We start from the raw sequence: 22,697 nt of genomic DNA on the forward strand, positions 1-22,697 counted from the left end.
GTCCTTACCTCTTCTCAGTCAACTGACAAACTTTAGCTCAAGGGACAGTGCTTGCTTTCTTAGTGTTCAAGGATTCATAAATTGTCCTTGATTGGTAAGCTTGTGTCCCTTTGCTTGTCAGTCTGTTTTCCCATGTTTGTTTGAGCTCTCGTAATGCTTCACTGACCTTACCTCTGAGGCAAGGATGCTTGATAGATAATTTGGTTGATATATCGGTCCCTTTTTCAACGCAACCAAATAAGTATTTTTTATTAATGTCTAAACAAACTGGATTTCCGGACTACATGCATTTTTATTTTGTTTACAAATGTCCTTGAAGTACGTCCATGACTCACCACAATATTCAGTATCCCTATAAGACCAATATTATAACTATATTGGCCTTATAGGGACAAAAACCCAGAGCGTTTGGGTCTGTCACAAATGCCGATAATAAACAGAAAGACCTTGCCCTTTGCCACAGAGCCTGTGTGTGTGTGTGTGTGTGTGTGTGTGCGTGTGCGTGTGCGTGTGTGTGTGTGTGTGTGTGTGTGTGTGTGTGTGTGTGTTCCAGGGGAGATTTTAACCTGAGTGTTGTAATGTGTCCGCTGTGGTCTTCTCTCTGTGGTGTGGCCATCTGTTCAGTAGCCTGATCCAGCACAAGACCGCAAGACACAGCGCTTCCCCTGTCTTCCTCTCTATCTCTTCTCTCTCTGTCATTCTATCTGCAGTCGCTCCTCAGTGTTAGTCTTTTGTTTTTTCTCTTAATTTTTTTTCTGTCCCTTTTTTTTGGTCTATTTTGCCATCAGTCTGTCCTCCCCCACCTCCTTTTTTCTTTTTCGCGACTATTGATCTCAAGAAGAGGAAGAAAGAGACAAACAGGAATGATTTGAGGAATGATTTAGAGCAAAACACACAACACACCTCCTTACCGGCAGACAGACAGACAGACGGACAGACAGAGGGGGAGCAAATTATCCCTGTTGCGTGGAGCATGAAATTAGCAAGTAGCTCAGTGTGGCAGCATTAGCATGGCTGTTAAAGGGATACCGACATTTTCAGGTTGTGAAATATGGCTCTTTTACTATATGGACAGTTGAATTTACCGAGTTGTTTAACTTTATTAGTTGCCTGTTTAAAACTATTGTGTAAGATGTGTTCAAAAGTGTCAATTCCTGGTGGAATAAATTGGTAGTTGGCTGCAATATAAGGTTCAGAAGATTAGCAAAGATTGAGATTAAAGAGCACAGACTAAATTAATCTGATACAACTCGAATTAATAGGTAGCTGTTTTGATGATTGATAAATTGTTTAACTAATTTTTCAAGCACATGCCCTAATGACCTAGTTTCAGCCTATCTAAATTATGTTGATTTTAAACTGAGTTGCTTTTGACTATCAGTTTTCCTGTATTTTATAGACCAAATGGTTAATCGATAAAATAACAAAATAACCAGCAGATTAATTGATAATGAAAACAATTCTAGTGTCTACTTGAGGCCCCTTGTCACATTTCACATGTCTTTGAGTTGGTAGCAGTTTCACCAGAGATTTTTCATCTAAATCTTTTAGAATAAAAAACGTTTTGAAGACGAAAGAAGCAGAAGTGTTAAATATTTCACAAAAAGGCAAAGGTCCAAATACAGAACGCAGATTTGTGTAGCAGAACTTCATTGTTTTCTTCTTTCTACTTCAATTAATCATCTCACGACCCACCAGAATTATCTTGTGAGCCTTTGGAGGGGCCTGACCCGGAACCACTGGACTAAACTATCTCAACCATCAGCCACAGTGAAATGCTGCTTACACATGGATCAATCAGTATTAACAGTCTAATAATGTAATATAAAACTGTATAATATATCAGTCACAGGGGCCGTTTCCTGTAGAAGGATCAGTGGTACTTTTTATACTTGAAGTAAGTGTTTCTGATAATGCTTCTGTACTTTTACTTTCTCCACTCCATCACCACTGACCTCATGTTCTCATCCAGACTTGGTCTAATGTTTTTATAACTGTTATTTTCCTTTCATCAAGCTTCATCTTGTCTGAGGGTGCAATTTTCTTTGAGAACCTTATTTTTTATGTGCTGTATTTTTCTTTAGATCGTTTATGCCCTTACATAATGAGAATCATTGCATAAGTCTTCACTTCATCTTATTTTATCCGCTCATATTAAAAGACACTTCTTTAGGATGTTGATAAAAGATTAAAGTTCCTGCCAAGACAGGTATTTATATTTGCCGACAGAATTTCCTGGCCTGTTTTGTAAGGGATTTTCATGTAACCTGAGTGGTGAGGCTCCTGGGTCGCTTCTTTCCTCTGACTCTTCCTAAATAAAACCTTACACATATTTGAGTATCATATATACAGACTTGTGAATAATTCGTAAACTCACGGGAAGAAGCCCCTCAAAACAATAAGACAGGCCTCTGGAGACAGGATCATGATATCACACACACACACACACCAAGTCTTACTGTCTTCCCTAAATGCACACACTCCCACGCACGGTCTCCCCTTTCTGTCCCTCCATCACAATCCCAGTGTAATGAGCATCAGTATTTCTCTCTCTTTCTCTTTTATTGTCTGTCTCTGACACAATCTCATCATGAAGTTAACATTAGAAGTTTCACAAAGGTAGCATTTATCACAGAGGCAATGAACTGGGTTGCATTAAAATGTTTCTAATTGTTCTCATCACTGTATGTTTTCCTTCGCATACATACAAATGTATGCAAATGCATTTTCACGTTCATACTGAATATTCTCAATCTCCCGTGCTGTATTTATGCACTCACCAACACATTATGGACACCTGTTGTTTGGGTTTGTTTTAAATGGATGAAATCTATGGCAAGGTAAGAATCAAGGTAGAATTTTATTATTTTTTTATGCTTTCCGCCTCTCTAACCTCAGTGCTTGCCAATTTAAAAAGTAGCCTAAAGCAAGACGTCACATTGGAGAAATGCACACAGGGACAGAAACTATGCTGAAGTTCATTTTGAATGTATTTAGAGCCCTTCGTCTGAGAAAACGTTGGGCATTTTATCCCTCTATAAGCCTCCTTCCTTCCTTCCTTTTTAAATGGACTGCACCAATGACCTGACTCTTGCCATGTAGTGTTTAAATGTATCCTGCGTTCACACACTACATGGAGCACACTATGAATTGCGCACAGGAATACTGACACTTGTAGCAGTTCATGTTAACTCTCGCCTATCACTGCCACAGTCATGCTCATAGACATATAATATGAAAAGAGCTTAAAAACTACCACTCCAGTGCCAGCCTCATCATAATCTGTATTTGTAATTGTTACATCAGTTTAAATCTGCTCGTTTATCATCTTGCATCACTCCCCAGCACCATCACCTTTTCACCTTGTCTGTTCATCAGGGTTTGGAATTAGTCAGGCCGGTTTGGAGAGATGAGACTAGTCAGACAGCTAATGCAGCAGTTTAAAGACACTATGACATTGTAATCCTGCATTCCACGTTCCCCTCCCTCCTCTTTTCACCTTTAGCCGCCTACACTTTCTGTCTCTCATGCACTGCCCTTACTTCTTACCCCTCTCCTTATTGACTGCCCCTCCACTAGATGTATACACACACACACACACTTTCTCCCTACTTTGATCAGCTGCGCTTGTCAGTCAGAGTCTCGCCTGTCTCAGCCAATATGGCCGCCCAGACACAAGGGGGGTGGAGGACCAAGCATAACAATGGAGGGGGAGAAGAGGTAGAGACGGAGTTTGACGGAGTCACCTTGACTCCTATGACAAACTTTATTTTGCAAATCATAATGATGAGAAAGCTTTGAGCTGAAACTGCAGCAGTGGTTTGATAGGGCAGGAGGGATGTGTGGAGTGTCAGAGAGAGAAATGGGTGGTTGAAATGGAGCAAGACAGAGGTTGGTGGAGAGAAATGTTAAAGTTTCAGTTTATAATAAGTACTGCAACCAACAATTATTTGCTGTCATCGTGAATATTTTTCCTACAGAAGTCTCGGACATGTGTGTAAGCTGTCATTAGGTCACACATCACATACTTTCATTAGGCCACGCTTACCTGACATTAGGTCACGCCTACTGTCATGAGGTCACACATACTGTCATTACATTACATCACATACTGTCATTAGTTTGGCTGCCATTCCTGCTGCAGCCAGCGGAGGCACTACATTTCAAGTTGATGGTGGAACGCTGCGGAAATGATTTGGCAACATATCAGAATATCAAGATTAACTTGTTACAGAAGTGGTTTTTGTTGAAAAATGAATCAGGGTTTAGTTTTTGAAATATTTTTCACAGTCACATTAATGAGAAAGTGAGAGAAGAACGAGTGATGAGACATTTGTAGAATGAGACTGAAGGAGGTGACAGATTGTGAGAGCAGAGGATGGATGGAGGGGTGATTGAAAAAGAGGGAGCTGGAGCAGAAAGAGAAATAGACGGGATTTCAAGTCTACGAGTTCATTGGTGCCGTCAGCCATGAACTCTCTCACACACACACTCACAGCTCATAGAAGAAAGGATATTAAAACTGTGCGAAACTTTGGGGACTGATAAACATTGCGCTCCCATATGCCACTCGTATACTCACTCATCTGTGTTTGTGTGTGTATGTGAGAGCGTGTGTTTGCTTGCTTCAGTTGTTTGGATTGGAGCTGCAAGGTTAGACCAACAAGCCAATCACCTGCCAGTTTACAACTCACATCACGCTACGGTTCGCTGTTCACAAACACTCCTCATTTTTCTTTTTCTTTTTTGGGGGGGGTGGGGCTCACTAACCACACTCTACATTCCCTCTTTGGATTACTCTCTTTATTTTTTTCTCTTACTCACTTGCACACACACTCAGTTGGGAAATTCTGAAAATTGGTTTAACTGAGTGGGAGGTCAAGTAAGAGGAAACCCAAACAACAGGAGACATGCACAAAAGGCGTAGGGAGGATCAATCTGTCTAGAAAGACCAAACACTAATGCAGTAAGGAAGGTGAGCCGACATCCTGTATACTTTTTAGATTATTTTTGTTTAAATCTGTCTATCCATTATTAATCTGTTTATTCCTTTCTTCTGCCCTGGAGAGGAATTCAATTATCACAGCAGAAAGGCAATATCTGTTAATTCCTGCAGAGTTATGGCTCACTGTTACTCAGGCAGTTGGTTACTCAGGCAAAGTGGAAATGAGTAATACTACACCTTCTATTTAATTGAAAGCCTTCAAATTAGTATTAAAATGTGATAAACATGGCTGAATTATTGGAACATGTGTGTCGCCTTAGGCTCTTTATTGACTCGTGCCAAAGAGACTGCAGACCATGATATAGAATTAAAAGAGCAGATCTCTGTGAGTGTGTTTCCTAAAACTGTAAATGATGCCCTGGTAGTAAAAGTTAAGTGTATTTAGATGTAGCATCGCTGCTTTACCACCACATACTATCAAAGTAGACACATCAGAGAGCACACTTGCAGAATAATTCATGAATCATGCTATTACTAATAGTATGTGTGTTTCTTCCACTCAAGCACATCTGCATGTAGGTTAGTGCTCATACAGTAGAGACACATTCAGGGAGTGCAATTCCACACTTTAATTCCATGGATTTTAAGCATGTGGGTAAGTAAACCCCCAGACAAACATGCCAGAATGCATTCAGCTCACACATTAAGATGCACTTTGGATATTGTATCCCACCTTTATGGGGATACAAACTCATATTTCACTTGCATTTAAAGGCCTTGGTAATCATCCTCCCTGTGATAGGGCTCTGGAGGAAAAAATGAATGGAACAGGAAACATCTCATCCTTTGTGTTTCTCCCTCTTAAACTCCCCCAGCTCATTGCCAAGTCATAATAAAAAAAGAAAAGGAAAAAGCAAGCCACCAAATGTAAGGAGACGCTGAAATAAAAGGCCCTGCAAAAAAGGGGGGATTTGTATCTTTGTCTCGCTCACCCTGCAAATGTAAATTTCTGTATTGTGAAAGTAACATTTTTTATATTCTTCTTTGTTCTCTTTTTGGCAAACGAAATACTACCAAAATCATGTACAAATGTTTCTAAATCTTTTTTTTAATGAAGCTTCGAGCTATTTGAGGCATTCAGAACATACTGAGATGCTTTCCTCAGATCTTTAAACTTAACTATTTGAACAGTATAACATAGCTGTGACGGAGGTATCGTTTATTTTATGAAATGTTAAACCTGTCGTAAATCAACATCTCGTCTCTCTATCACTCTCTCTCACTAGGCTGAACCAGAGGGCTTCTCCCATTTCCACCTCTACGTGTGCGCAGCCTTCCTGGTGAGGTGGAGGAAAGAAATTCTGGAGGAGAGGGATTTTCAGGTAATGTGCACACATGACGGAGGGGGCGCCATAAAGCCCAGATGTTGCCGGTTGTGTGCAGAGACACCATCTAAACAGACCTCCAGAATGTTGCTCTAAAGCTGTTCATGGCCTACATCGCTCTCCATTACCTCCCTGGTCATTAACTGTGAGGTTCAAAAGTCGTTGTGAGTGCATTAGTAGATGACAGTAGACATCTGCCAGAAGGTGACTTTGGTTGCCAGCTCACTGGGGGACCTGGCTTCTTAACAGTAGCAACACAGTCTAATATTATCACATACAAACACCGTCTCTGCTCTTTGGCTGCTCTCTGTTTTTCTCTTTTTAACAAAAAAAGCTTCCTCTGTTCTTTTTACACATTATTTCTCTCTATTTCACAATAGAAGAAGAAAGTGGAAAGAAAAAAACAAAACAGAATCAATCATTAGTGTAAACAGACTTATTGTACTTAATGTTCGTCAGCTAAGTCCAGTTGATCAATACTGTTGTTTTAAGGTAGCTACAACTCAATACAGACCATGTTGGGTCCAGCTGGTAAATATAAAACAGCTCTTCCTTTATGTCTGTGCACTGTATAGTTATCTGTATTATCTTTATTGCCTCACAAGGTCAAACATTTACACAAATAAACAAATGCAAGCACACAGTTCTCCCAACTCTATACGGTTTTACTCACTGGCTGGCTTGCCATGCAGACTACCAAGTGCTGCATCAAGGGCAAAGTATCTATCCTCATGAGGATGAGAGGGTAGAGGAAGTAAGCACAGGTTAGACTTTAATTTAAAAATTTGAGAGAACATTCATGGTGTGGCTCACGTTTGTGTAATATAATATCTCGTGCCATTTTTCTAAGGGCTCACTTTTGTTCAGAGCAATGTTACATATGATTAAATAAAGCTGACTGCATTGGGTTGCAGTTTATACACAATTGAGGCGCTAACCACCTTTTGAAATGGACACAATAGTAAACATGAGGACTTCTGTATAAAAGAAAGCAAAACTGGCCCACAGAGGTTGAACTTTACTTTAGATAACACTAGATACAGTGAGGAAAATAAGTATTTGAACACCCTGCTATTTTGCAAGTTCTCCCACTTAGAAATCATGGAGGGGTCTGAAATTGTCATTGTAGGTGCATGTCCACTGTGAGAGACATAATCTAAAAAAAAAAATAATCCAGAAATCACAATGTATGATTTTTTAACTATTTATTTGTATGATACAGCTGCAAATAAGTATTTGAACACCTGAGAAAATCAATGTTAATATTTGGTAAAGTAGCCTTTGTTTGCAATTACAGAGGTCAAACGTTTCCTGTAGTTTTTCACCAGGTTTGCACACACTGCAAGAGGGATTCTGGCCCACTCCTCCACACAGATCTTCTCTAGATCAGTCAGGGTTCTGGGCTGTCGCTGAGAAACACGGGAGTTTGAGCTCCCTCCAAAGATTCTCTATTGGGTTTAGGTCTGGAGACTGGCTAGGCCACGCCAGAACCTTGATATGCTTCTTACAGAGCCACTCCTTGGTTATCCTGGCTGTGTGCTTCGGGTCACTGTCATGTTGGAAGACCCGGCCTCGACCCATCTTCAATGCTCTAACTGAGGGAAGGAGGTTGTTCCCCAAAATCTCGCAATACATGGCCCCGGTCATCCTCTCCTTAATACAGTGCAGTCGCCCTGTCCCATGTGCAGAAAAACACCCCCAAAGCATGATGCTACCACCCCCATGCTTCACAGTAGGGATGGTGTTCATCATTCTTCTTCCTCCAAACACGGTTAGTGGAATTATGACCAAAAAGTTCTATTTTGGTCTCATCTGACCACATGACTTTCTCCCATGACTCCTCTGGATCATCCAAATGGTAATTGGCAAACTGAAGACGGGCCTTGACATGTGCTGGTTAAAGCAGGGGAACCTTCCGTGCCATGCATGATTTCAAACCATGACGTCTTAGTGTATTACCAACAGTAACCTTGGAAAAGGTGGTCCCAGCTCTTTTCAGGTCATTGACCACCTCCTCCTGCGTAGTTCTGGGCTGATTTCTCACCTTTCTTAGGATCATTGAGACCCCACGAGGTGAGATCTTGCATGGAGCCCCAGTCCGAGGGAGATTGACAGTCATGTTTAGCTTCTTCCATTTTCTAGTGATTGCTCCAACAGTGGACCTTTTTTCACCAAGCTGCTTGGCAGTTTCCCCGTAGCCCTTTCCAGCCTTGTGGAGGTGTACAATTTTGTCTCTAGTGTCTTTGGACAGCTCTTTGGTCTTGGCCATGTTAGTAGTTGGATTCTTACTGATTGTATGGGGTGGACAGGTGTCTTTATGCAGCTAACGACCTCAAACAGGTGCATCTAATTCAGGATAATAAATGGAGTGGAGGTGGACATTTTGAAGGCAGACTAACAGGTCTTTGAGAGTCAGAATTCTAGCTGATAGACAGGTGTTCAAATACTTATTTGCAGCTGTATCATACAAATAAATAGTTAAAAAATCATACATTGTGATTTCTGGATTTTTTTTTTTTGATTATGTCTCTCACAGTGGACATGCACCTACGATGACAATTTCAGACCCCTCCATGATTTCTAAGTGGGAGAACTTGCAAAATAGCAGGGTGTTCAAATACTTATTTTCCTCACTGTATATGTACTCAGTGAGTTTCTAGAGTACATTAAAGGCAAGTTTTTACTTAGGTGAGTTAAACTTCTCATCTTATAAAAAATGACTTGCTATTTAGGTTGAGTGAAAACGTAATTAGATAAACTTCAGACTTTCCCTGTGCACTGCCACTTGTTAACAAAGCTTTTTTGAAATGGAGCATAAATTCATGTCATGACAAATCTGAAAATAGCAGTTTTCCACAGTGTGAGCAAAGAATGAGAATTGCTATGAATGACACCTTGAATCATAGTACCAGTCCTTGTGACTGTGATTATGCTGTTTTTTATTTATTACAATTACTGCAGTTATATTATTCCTCACTTGAATGAGAAATTACTCCTAGCACTTAAGACGTTCTGCAAATCTGAGTTTGACTGTAGCTCCCCTCAGGTGGTTGCACTGAAGAAAAGGGGGATAAAACCAATGCAATTACAACTAATACAGGATGGCCATTCCATCTTTTTTGTCACGTCCATCATGTAATAATTCAGAAGAAGTCTTCAAAAGCGATAGCAGTCAAAGGGTTACGGTTCTGAAGAATGGAGGCCAGTTGATTAAAGCTGATTCACCTACTGAGTGAGACACTGGAGGCTGTCGGAGTTTGAAGATGAGACATCAACTGATTCATCTGTTCTTACTTTCACACCCTTCTTACCCTCGCTCCCCTTTCCCGTTTTCTCTCCCTCAAGTTCATGCTCAAATAAGATTGCTACTTTTTGCTGGATTCCATGTCAGATTGAACTTAAGATGGTTATAGGTTTTTTTAAATGGATTTCTGCAGCATTTTGAGCTATGCGCACAGAAAAGCCTTGCTAACCTTTGTGTAGTTACAGTGTGTACACCCTTGCGTTTAAATGGTAGAAACAAAAAAGGGAAAATGAATGCGTTTATAGAGATATTCATCATTTCAACAAGACTAGGCTGGCATACTGAGAGCAGATGGGGCCTGTGGAGGAGTCACACTTGAAAATCATAATGAATTCAGGAAGCCCCTCAACACCATCAACTTTAAGACAGCTAGGTGAGGTTAATTTATTGCATGATCACAATGTGTGCACCCACAAGTATGAGAAACAAGTCGCATAAAAAACACACACACCTTTACTCTCTGCAGTAATGATTTCCTCCTCCCTGCTTGTTAGCCATGTTAGCAGCATGGCTCTAGGATTGGCAATATCAGTTGGTCGGTCGATCCACTAAGTTCAAATGATTGAAAACCAAGTCCCCAATGGCTCTCTCCAACATGTCCTCAGGCATGAACCCCACAGTCTGTCCACACTTTTCCTCAGTAGTAGTTCAGGACTCCACAGAAAAATATTGCACAGTAGGAATAAAATATCACAGATAGATCTTCTCACAGAATACAAGAAACTTCAGGAAACAAATGTCCCACTATGGTAATCCGACAGCTCTGTAGATATTTTTATTGAAAACAGGCTTATATTCGAGTGTTTATTTCCCCCTTTTAAATATTTCTATCACATTTTAGTTTCCCTGTTTTCCAAACTGATTTTCTATTGATGCTGGTCAAGCAAACTCAGCACTTCCTCTGTGCTCATCTGTATTACCCTAACAGCATTAATTCCATCAGGACAACAACAGTCATGCAAAACACTTTGTTTCTCTTGTCACTCAGGAGTGTGGGCTCTTCCATGTCCCCCTAAAACCCTTTAACTTACAGACAGACAGACACACACACGCACACAAACACAAGCACGCACATACTCATAAACAGATGCAGCCGAATGTCATCTTGGCATTTTCTCCTGCCCAGTATACAGCAAATGAGCTCTCATAGCCTATTTGTTTGTCTTCCCGGGGAGTCTGTTGTATGCACTTAATGGAACACAGATGTCCTGTGTGTGTGTGTGTGTGTGTGTGTGTGTGTGTGTGTGTGTGTAGTCTGGATGTAGTCTGGATCAGTTTGTTTGTGTCGCAGACTGAATTCATATATATATTAAAATGTGTGAAATTACAGTAAAGCTTTGGGCGGCTGTAGTTTAGGTGGTAGAGCGGCTCATCTACTGATCACATGGTTGGCAGATCGATCCCCACCTCCTCCTGTCCGACTTTCGATGTGTCCTTGGGCAAGACACTGAATCCCGGGTTTCTCCCCAGCCACTGGGGATGCACAAGCCAGTCCCAAACCCTGATAAATAGCGAGGGTTGCATCAGGAAAGGCATCCAATGCAAAATCAAATATGCTGATCACCAAAATGGAAACTGATGATAAGCTGTGGCGACCTGTACGGGGAGCAGCTGAAGGAAGAAGATAGTAAAACTGTAAATGTTAGCAGGACAAAACAAGCTTGTCTGCAATGCCTAACAGTAAACTGAATGTTCTTGCTCATGTTGATGATGTTGTAAGAGTTGTGGCTTTGACAGAAAATTGTTCATTTATACAAATATAATACAATTTACAAAGTGCTTTTTTGAAACACATTAGTGTCAGTGTGGATAGTGGAAAAAGTAAAGATTTCTTCTCTTCTCAGCTTTAGTGGTTTAATTCCACAAGATTTGTGCCTCTGATCCACTGAGCCTCAGAGTTCAAATGTGGGCCTGCCAGGTTCTTAAGGGCCTGTTGAACAGCTCTTATCTCCACATGCTTTACCCAGCAACCCTCACGGCATCCCTTCCCTCTCATGTCTGCCTTTCTTTCTCTTTCTGTCTTTCTCTACGTCGCTGTCGCTACGTTTCTCTTTCTGTTACTAATTCCCAGTCGCTCTGTTTCTGCCACTCTTTATTTCTCTGCTGCTCAAACTCATCTTTTTGTTTTACGGTTTCCTTCTGCCTCTTTCTTTCATTCTGTTTGTCTTCCTTTCTTTTTATTGTGTTTCTCTCTGTCGCTTATTCTTGCTCTTTTCCTTTCTTCCGTGCACTTGGCACTTCGTTGTCGATATCACAAGTAGAGGGCTTCTAGGAATGGCAATGTATGTCAGTCATTTGGTCCAGATGGAAGACAGAAATATCTCAACAAGCATAGGATGGACTGCGAAGAAGTATTGTGTGGACGTTTATGATCCCCAGAGTTTTCTACTGCGCCACCATGACGTTCACATTTGTCATTTATACAGACACCCCAGAAGATGTAGCCTATTGACTCTGGTAATCCCTGAATTTTCTTCTACCCCCATCAGCAGAGTTTTCACTTATCTAGTGAAATAGCTCACCATCTAATAGATGGCTTGCCATAAAAATTTGTTCACATATTCATGGTTGTCCTCTAGCGATACCATGAAGTTGATGTTTCTACATTACTATTGGATGGATTGCTTTGAATATTACTTATATTGAATATAAGTATTCACGTCCACTGAGGATGAAGCCTACTGACTTTTGTTATGCCCTAGAGTTTTTTCGTCGCAGCACCATGAGATTAAGATGTGGGTTTTATAGGGAAATGTTGTGAAATTATTATATGGATTGCGTGAAATGTTGTACAGGCATTAATGTTCCGCACAGGATGAATAAAAAAAACAAAAACGTTTGTGATCCACTGATCATCTAGTGCCATCATCCAGTCAAAAGGTACTATGTCCAGTGCTTTGTTGTTGGACCAAATACCTAATGATATTCCCATGCTGACGTTTACATTTTACTTGAAGCACCACTGTTGATTCTAAGTCTTGTTATTACAAAGAAAGCATATAATATTCTTGTAGCAAAAAAAAATAACTTCAGCTTCAATAAAGTCATCATGTAAATTCGATGTAATTTATTACTGCTTGCCCACTTTTAACAGGGCTTATACTGTAAGGCTTACAGTGACAATGCAGTCAGTGACCTCAAAATGTGGAAAGGAAAAGGTTTTTACATGCTTAAGAGATGTCTGTATAGAGCCCTGAAACTGCCCAAAGGCAGTCAGATGTGATCAAACAAGCCAGAAAGATGATACAACATATGCATGAGAACCCAAGTGAAAAACAAAATGGTTTACAGAAATCAGTCCAGCCTTTTCAGCCTGTAACATGCATGCTCACAAACAACAAACGCAAACAGCAATCTAATAAAGGTTTCCAACCAGTTCTCATCAATCTACTCATTATTACACTGAACTGCTACTCCAATTTCCCCAGGCCTGGAGGCTAACTCTACTTGTAGGAGCTAGTTAGCACAGTACAACATTAACAGCTTGTTGTTTTGTGTTGTAGCTGTAAATGACTGTTTTGATTATTTTTTTTGCTTTGCTGAGATTGGGAACCTGTGTGCTCCTGAAAGGCATACGTTTCTTATATTCTGGTTTGAAATCATTATACTTTGTCATAGATTTCACAACGTCTTAAAGCTGCTGAGTTGTTAGATTGAAAAGTTACAAGTTCAAACTCACTACTGCAAATGTGGGAGTTAGAAAACAAGTTATTTTGAAGACATTGTGAGCTAATTGTCTCAAATGTAAAATGTAGAATGCGAGGAGCAGCAGTGTATGACAAACTGCCGGCGAGTTACATGCTTGGGGTCCTGAGAGGGAGCATGAATGATTGATTCACTTTAATAGTTTTAATTAAAAAATGCATGCAGAAAGTAATTTAAAAATGATAATTAATGCATTGTTATCAAACATAGTAAGCAGAGTAACTGTGAATCTCCTCTCCTGGTTGTGGGATTGGATTGGTTAAGCTGCTAAATGAAGAGCAGGAGGAGTATGGCACTCCCTAAGCAATCTGCCTTTCACCGTTCCACCTCAGCTAGCACACTACTGCTAACTGCAGGCCTGGACTGCATGGATAAGTTAGAAGGTGCACCAACACACACACACACACACACACATTTCACTCAAAGCCATACACTCACAGACATGACAACCTAAACATGCAGATAAACAATACTCTCTCGCACCGTAGCATTTTTATTCACACATTCATATTCGCCTGTCATACACATTTGGTTTGGACACACATACAGTACACACAGTAATGGGAAAGCAGGGAAATATTATGCAGGTATGTTCTGTTTTTAGTAGGGCCAGCACAGTCAGCGCCATTTCCCATTAGTCTGTGCTACCTGCAGACACCCAACAGGGACACTGCAGAGACGCCTCCAAATAACTATGAAAAACCTCTGCACTCTGGTCTAAGCCTGAATGTGTGGAGCTGCTTGATTGTGGAGCTGTACCTTGGCCTGGAAATTTGAGAATGTGTCTGCATTTAAAAAAAATAAAAATAAAAAAGACGAAAAAACCCTCCAGGTACGGAAGCAGCAAATAATATTTTGAAATTGAGGATTAACCACAACCCAGCAGCCAGAAATATAAGTAGATGGGGGGTTTTGGCACAAAAGTCATGTTATGTATGCCAGAAGGAAGTTAATCATTGCTACTTTTTGTTTCTAAAGATGACCTCCTAAAGGATGATCACAGGTTGTGCAACAGTTTTGAAAAGCACTATGCATGTACTCCATGCATAAAAAACAGTTGCATACAATGACCTTGTCTACACTTGGTAATGTTAATGTAAAGTCCATTTTCCAACAGCAAAACATATATTTTACAATTACCACACATCTCATGCTTCATGCTTTTGTCTACTTTCATATCATCCATGTTGCCAACTCTTGCAGCATAAGAATTATTAAGATGCATATTGCGTACAATCATTATTCCTTGCACTTTAAAAGGTGATTAGAGAAACAGCTGGGTGCTCAATTATGCGTGAGACCCACCCTATTAATGTTGTAATCTCTACGTTTTCCTATAACACTCAATTTAACATTCTACCTATATATATACACGGCTATATTTTCTCAATTATTCAGTCTACACCAAAAATGTCCAAAAAGATTAATTTTTAGTTATTATGTTCAAGGTTATTAGAATATATTACGTATGATTTAATTTTTTACATCAAAGGTCACGCAGCACTTAAATTAATCTACGGACTCATAAGGAATTACTGACATTTGTGTCCATTCACAAACAAATCCAAGCGCATTATTTGTCAGCGTGGATTTCATGGCCATCACTGGAACCTCTTGATCTCGGCCATCTTAAAGTGTTTTCCCTGAGATTTCATTAGTAAGCGTTGCTGAATGGTCCCCATCGTGAGGATCCCTATGATGATCGTTAATGCGAGACCAAGCATTTATGGGAATGCAAAGCTATTAGTCCCGTGTAAATGGAATCTCACTGTCACTACAGTTTTCCTGAGGACATGCAAAGAGAGCTGTAGTGAGGAAAGAAAGTGAGGGATGGAAGAGTGAAAGAGGGAGACAAAGGTTTGTTTTCTCTTTAATTAATGGTGTGTGAAAAACTGTGGACCTTTGTAAATGTCAGCGTCTGTCCTCAGATCAGTTATGTGTGGAGAACGCCTTGGGTTAGGCTGCCTTGGCAATAAAGGAAAGGAGGTTACTCCATGAGGAACCAGAGTGTTCTGGAAATGCCAGCACTATTTCAATCACAACTTTGTTTAAGATTCATTTTTACTTTAATGAAAATCTCAAATTTTGGCTTGTAAAGTTTTCAGTTCCGTTGTATGACAGATGGTAGTTTGCCAGTTAGCTTGAGGTTGATCAAATTGTTTTTTTAAAATCCATTTTTATATTTTTTTTTTTCTGCGCTGATGGGACATGATTATGTATATTTTATTTGAAACCTCAGGAACAATACACAAACAGTCTCCAACTGCATACTTTGTCTGTGCGGATGAGTAGTCAGTAACTGCAGCATCTGCTCATATAATATACAAATGACACAGATTAGTAAAACTGAAATCGCTATTAGAGAAAAATTCAAAACTTCCTTTACATATATACCAAGAGGCAAAGTACAAGTGAATTGCACTGCTGTGTTTTGCCCATGTGTTTTCTGTTTAAATATAAAGGTAAACATTTTATGTAATTAACTTGTTTTCAACATGACAGTAGAAAAATATGTCGAATAGCTTTCTTTTGATTATATGTCAAGCAATCTGCTTATTGCTAGAATCTTTATTTACCCCAACCATTGTCCTAATAAATCCATTGTTTTGCTTGGTGACACATTTGACAAAGATGTCTTTCGAAAAGTTTATTTTGGGGAAAAACATGATTCAATCAGTTGAATTATCTGAACAAAGTATGTCCCTGTCAGGTCGCCAGGACAAATGCTTGAAAATTGGACCTCTCACTATTTAATCGGGACATCTGGTCACTCTAGATGTTTTACTCTGCCAACACAAATGCTGCAGAGTATTGTAATCAAAGTAGTCCATACTAAAGCCCTCTTTGGGGGGGGAAAATACACTTTTCTCTGTCTGTATTGCAATGCATTCTACATGCAGATTTGTATTTCTGTCATTTTCTGATGTGATATATCGAAAAGACATTAATAATCCCATAGAATTTAGCCACTAGTCATTTAGTTAGAGCTATGGTTCAGTGTTCACATCTGCACCAATGAAAACCAAACATTATAAGCTTCACAAAGAAGTACACATATCTCTTTTTTAATTATTTACCTGCATGTGTGTGCATGAGCAACAGCAGGCCCCCATTAAGATCACCACCTTGCAATTTTCAGTAAAGAGCTGCATCCCTCCTCTGATTAATTCCATATCGTCCACCCATTTATCATGACAAGACCTCCTCATTTTCTCCCCCATAACTTTCTTCCCAAACTTGGCTTGTATCGAGCAGACCCTCTCTGGGGTTTGCAGCTTCCCTGATGAATGGCTCTGTAGTCTATAGTGAAGAAAGTGAGACAAGGCCACCCCCCGGTAAACAACTTTTAATAATCACCCCATTGATTGAGTGCCGCGCCCGATGTGGCATATGAATCTATTTGTGCCAAAACAATAGGAGAAGAGGAAAAAATGAGAGGAAAGCAGAGAACTTAATATAGTGGAAGTAATTATTTAGCCCTCCACCCCATCTTGCCTTTTATTCAGTGACATCCGTCTTTCATTGCTCTCCTTCCCACCTACATACTCTCCATCACTGACAGCTAAAGTTCACTTTAAAGCTAACTTGCATGGGCTGGTATGCTGTATTATTGCGGTGCGTGATTTTGATGACCAAAGCTGGTTGGAAAGACGGCTGTGATCAGTCAGAGTATGGCATTGAGTAGACGTGAAGTGAGCGTGTGTGCGCCTGTGCTCAAATATGCGCTTAGAGGGTATTGTATATTAGCTGTACAACTGAGCAGTGTCTGTTGATCAGTGCAGACAAGCACAAGTTTGCCATTGCCGGGAGTCTCCTAAAAGCATTTATCAGCTCAAAACAATCATGTTTGGGACGATTAGCTTGCCGTCTGAGTGTCATTACTGAGCGACATTATCATTGGCTGAGGTTTATCCACAATAGAGAGGAAAACAGAGATAGGAAGAGTCAGAGTTTTATGGCTTTTTTGCCCTAAGATAACTGAATTTAACTGCAGTTGCTCTGTCAGCCCATAAGCCAACTGCGTGCCCCCCCTGCTCAACTCAGTTAAGACACAAAAATGCCAAATAAACAGAAATATCGACCGGCTTGTTAGGAATAAACAGACAGCAGCAGGAGAGGAAGAAATAGATTTTTAAGAAAAAGAGAAGAAAGGAGATTTGTGGAGTGGGCTGGGTCATGAACTGAGACATAAATATTGGATTTTAAATATAAATGCTCTTATACGAAGTCAAAGCGAGAACTGAGGCCTTTCTGCTCCTGGGTTGTTGGGTTTTTTTGAGATTCGTGAACTCTTGATTAGGGTGGCATTCACTTTTCTGAACTTGGCAGACGGCTGGAGTTATATATTTTCCTTTTGGAGAATTTAGTGTTTTAGAGGTCACAGCATGCTCATTGAACAGTTCACACTCAGTAGAAGCCAGATGTCAACATGGTATAGAACAAGCATATATGTACTGGACATTAGAAATACATGCGGTGGATTGACTCGTTCATTTCTTTAGAAGTTTTGCGTGCTTGAAACAGAAAAGAAAACAGTTTGCCAGATCTTTGGTGGTAATGGTTGAAGCAGAAGGGGCAAATGGTTAAATATTGACCGCTCTTGAACTTTGGAGATGTACGTGCTGAAAAGTGAAGCAACTCAAGCAGAGTGAAATATCGCTATAAATGCTTCAATACACAGAGGAAGCACAGACAGCTGTTTTAGTACTTAGATTGCTTCTGGCTGCATTTTTTTCCCAGAGGTTGTGAACTTGTCGGGCAGGCATTGAATAGTACAGAATGGGTGCAAGACTGAGGGCCGCTGACTGTGAGCGTGAACTGTTGAGAAATCCAAGTCCCTTTTACTCGTCAAGGAATATTTTATTTACTCTTTCATTTTTTTGTTTTGATTAAAACCATTAAAATACATCTTTCTATGAGGTGTCAGGAGGGGCTTGAGTATCCAAATGATAACCTTAACACTTAACACCCACGCTTGTGGTTTCATGCATACTGAAAGCTTTCAACCAATCTGTCATCCATTCTCTCAGGCTTTAATCTTATTCACACTCCCACGGTATTTAAATTACCAAAGGTTGTACCCACATCCCACATGTCTCCTTATCCTTGTCCTCCTGTAAAGGACGTTGCATTGCAGGACTTCATGAATAAGTGTGGTCTACACAATCTTGTACTAATTTGATCTATTACACATAAGGCATTTTCATAATATATGATATATGTCACATGAGAAAATTGTCCAGATTTATTTACACATTCATCTTTCTTTTTTTTTATCCAGTGCTTTTCAGGGCTGCATGAAATTTCCAACTGCAAAAGCACACAATCCCCTAACTTTAACCAAATGTTGCCAGTACCTAAACCATACCATTTTAAAGAGGTGGTATTATCCTTTTTGGCTTTTTACCTCTCCTGTGGTTTGCGAAGTGAAAAAGACCAAAGTCCACCCCAAAGGGAGTTCCCATCTCCCATAGAAAACTCTGTACAGCCTGAGAAAACAGCTCGTTTGTAGTCCAGCCGTTTCCCTTTCATCCCTGTGACGACACAGAGATGAAAGCTAAATGCGTGTCATATAACCATAGACTGTATATAAGAAATGGACGTAGTCATTGTGACGTCACCCGTTGGTTTGTGGACTGCCATTTTGAAGCCTCGAGTTTGGCCGATAGGCCGCCGCCATGTCGAGTTTTTGCAGCCAGGAAGTGCCTGTAAGTGACGATATGGCGGAGCTAACGGCCGTGTGCGGCGCTAGCTAGCTTGCTTAGCTAGGTGCAACTGTAACTCACGTTAACGGTCATTTTAAAAGGGCTGATAACTTTGTTTAGCAAACAACAGTCTTAAAACTAAATGTACTCGCCAGAGAAAGTGAACAGCCAACTCCTAATAAGCTTTTTCAACGGCGCTGGTTAAATTTACACAGTGCCGTGGGTACGATTCACTCTCACCTGATTGACAGGTTGCCATGGTAACGACTTGTCAATCATAGATAATCCCGCCCTGAAACATACTTTGTGATCTATTTTAAAATAAATGGGACCATAATTTACTAAATGAACATCATTCATCTGAAGAAGACTTGAAACTAGCGACTGCGGCCAGAAACTCATCAGGAAAGTGTTTACTGGGGTAATTATTCAGCTGAGAAGTAGGGTCATTTTCCCATTATTTCTAATGGAGCTGGACTTTTTTGTAACCAGAAGAGTCACCCCCTACTGGATTTTCAATAGAATGGAGGTTTAAGGGACTTCTGCATTCGCTTCATATTGTAGAAGCGGCTAGTTCGACACAAAGAGACCGGTGGAAAAACACTGAGCTGCAGCAGCGCACACCTCTCCTCTCCCTTCCAAACACTAGCTACCCTTCAGACACTCAATGGACATAAAGTTGTTACTGTGATGTAGAGACAGAGCTCGGTAAAGACTTTATGGATGAAAGATACTTTTGTTACAGATTAATAACTCACCACTCTGAAACTCTTGCTCCAGTCTATGTTGCCAAGCTGGTACATGTACTGCTGAACCGAAGCTGTGTTTACCGGCTTCTCACTGACCACTGACCCGCCCTTCTCTGCTTCTCATTGGCCAGTAGTTCTTAACTAGGGACTTCGCATGTGCAACTCCCAACAAAGATCATTTAGAGATAAGATGTATCACTCCATAGCTAAAACAAAGCCTTTAACACACAGTGTGAAAACAGGAGCAGCAGCAATGTGCTGTATGACAAAAAAATATGGTGTTAAATTAAACCATGTAAACCTGTTCTGGTACAACCCCTAAATAACATTATGAACCTGAAAATGAAGCACAATACGACCTCTTTAATAATCACTACAAAGGGATTATGTATAGCGTTGTTGGGTATGCATGGTTCAGCACCATGGACAGCGACTGTGACCCTGTTCTTTTTCTTTCTTTCTTTTTTATATATTGCTATGCCACAGTTAACTTTGGATTTATCATTAATGTAGTAGTTGGATCCAAAGTGCAGCAGCTTAGGAATGACCTGCTTGTTAACAGGGGGTCTTGATGAGCTGTTTTACATGACTTTTTCTTACTTGTTCCGTTGACAAACAGAATAAAACAGAAACAAACCAAAAAAGAAAGTAAAAGAGAACAGTTTTAAATGTGGCTGCATTTAAACATAGTAGCTATTGATGGACATAGTCAATGACACAGCTGCTGTCATTAGCCTTGTTTGTATTGATTGTGGCACATGACATCAGGATGATAAATTACTGATTAAATCACAACAGAAAGCTGGATCGCTGCTATGAAAATACAAAAGGTATAAGCGCAGTATAAAAAGGAAAGTCATTCCTCAAACCCCCAGACTTTCCTTACAGGCAGCTGTTAACGTTTCTCTCTCCCTCTTGAATGAACAATCATGTTAAAGAATTCTGTCCCGTAAGATTATTTCCTGTAGTATACAGTATGTATTTTACAGCACTACATATATTTTACAGTACCTAAACTGGTAAACTGTAGGCCACTTTTTAAAATATATTGTAACCTGCAGTGATTGATGATGCCAAAAGCATATAACCAGTGCAGTACAGGAAATTTTCATTGTTTTCTACCAGTGTGCAGCTGTCACTTCCTGGAATGTTATTGAATAAAATGCTGACAGAGAATTAAAAATATTATTGCTGGGTGGACTAAACAGACATTACAGTGTAATAAATGTAACTACTTTACAGTATGGCTGTAAATCAGTATATTTTGGAACTATTTGACTACATGTAGTTTTTGATCATTCAGGTATACTGCACATGACAGCACAGTTTGGATGGTGGATTAAAGCCTGAATAATTGTAATGCAGCATCACGTGACGTCACGTCCCAAACCCTCAAGGCTTGTTGTAAAGCTGTGGGTAAGCTGAGCACCTACTGACATTGCACTGTAACACATGCCATGCTGCAGCTCAAGCACACTGCAACCGCCCCAAAGGTGCATCATTGTCTCAGCAGCGTAGGGTCTCGTTCAAGTGCTACCACTGTATTAATCCACTGAGCTTTTTGCCAGCCAACCTTTTTACAAGACAACTTGGCTGTGCCATCCTATGTTAGCTCTTACCTCCACATGCCACAGTGCCCAACTCCTACATTAGCGCCCACTGTTTGCCAGAGAGCCCATTTTGTGTAATTATACGAACTACAGCAAGCTAATGGCCCTGACGGAGCAGTGCCTGGGCCCATTACACCTCAGGGTGCTGCAAAACACCATTACCACCACCAGCAACCTGGAGTGTTTGCGCACGTAGGTGACTGTGCGTGTGTGTGTGTCTGTGTATGTGTGCACTCTTATCTCTATGTGTGTGTTCATGTAGATGTGTTGGTTGAAGGAGGTCGAAGGTGGAATTATACATGTCAAAGAAACACAACGGGTACAGACAATTGCCATTTTTAGCAACCAGTGTGTGTCTGTTGTCGTGTTTGTGCACATCAACACCTGTCATCTCTCAGCCGTTAATTTCTCCTGGGCTTCTGCTGCTTGCTGCAGGGAGCTGTAGTTGTCACCGTAGGAAAGACAGCGAGGCACCTTGCAGGACTTTGGGTGCTCATTGTACTCACTTCACTTAGCACCATTTCATTCTGCCAGCAAGTAGACTATTTGGTTCACAGGAAGAGTGGGTTTTAATTTTGTGTTTTATCAATGTGTGTGTGTGTGTGTGTGTGTGTGTGTGTGTGTGTGTGTGTGTGTGTGTGTGCGCGCGCGCACGCGCTGTCAAGAATTGCAGATAGCTTTAGTCACTGCGTTTATAGAATTTGAAGAAATATTTTTCTCTGACTCCATTTTGTAGCTTCAGCTCTTCTAGAGATTCAGCAGCTCGCTCGTTCACCAAGGTGGAAGATTTTACGTCAATGACCATGTGTGGCTTTACAAAGGCAAAGTGGAGATGAGGATTAAATCAACTCACCCCAGTCAGATGCAGGTTAAAGAATGACTAAAGGCACAGCAAGTAAATTTCATGGCTCTCTGTGTAACCATTATGTTATCCCATTCACTTTTTGAAGAAAGAGCCTTAGCACTTGACTGTATTGACAATCTGCTCTTCCCTCAGTATCAATAGCCATTAACCACTTTCAGCCTTGCCAAGCGTAAGAGATGGAGAGCTAATTGCCTTTTTTTTGTACTCACTGTATACAGTAACGGTGGATCAATGTGTTTGTTAGTATTGTGGGATAAATGGATATTCATGCCTAAATAACCACAAGCTACCCCCACACACACACACTTACAGTACACATACACACACATCTCTTTCTCCTTTCCCTTTCTCTCCTGTACCTTCAATTAACTGTATCATCTCTTTCACAGATTTCTTCCTGTAACACAGGGACACCACCGTAACACAGGT

The 22,697-nt window shown here is 40.4% G+C and overlaps 1 protein-coding gene across 3 annotated transcripts in view; it reads left to right on the forward strand.

Moving 5' to 3' along the window:
- Positions 1-22,697, forward strand: part of tbc1d22a (TBC1 domain family, member 22a) — a 155,595-nt gene that overhangs the window by 123,392 nt on the left and 9,506 nt on the right. For all 3 annotated transcript variants that reach the window (XM_038738352.1, XM_038738354.1, XM_038738353.1), the window contains one exon: positions 6,232-6,327. In XM_038738352.1, coding sequence (XP_038594280.1) covers positions 6,232-6,327 — 96 coding nt within the window. The remainder of the gene's footprint in view (positions 1-6,231; positions 6,328-22,697) is intronic.

The sequence above is a fragment of the Micropterus salmoides genome, unplaced genomic scaffold (assembly GCF_014851395.1).
Source record: "Micropterus salmoides isolate LMB-PRFRI ecotype aquatic unplaced genomic scaffold, ASM1485139v1 Ms_hic_scaffold_23, whole genome shotgun sequence".
Classification (NCBI taxonomy): domain Eukaryota; kingdom Metazoa; phylum Chordata; class Actinopteri; order Centrarchiformes; family Centrarchidae; genus Micropterus; species Micropterus salmoides.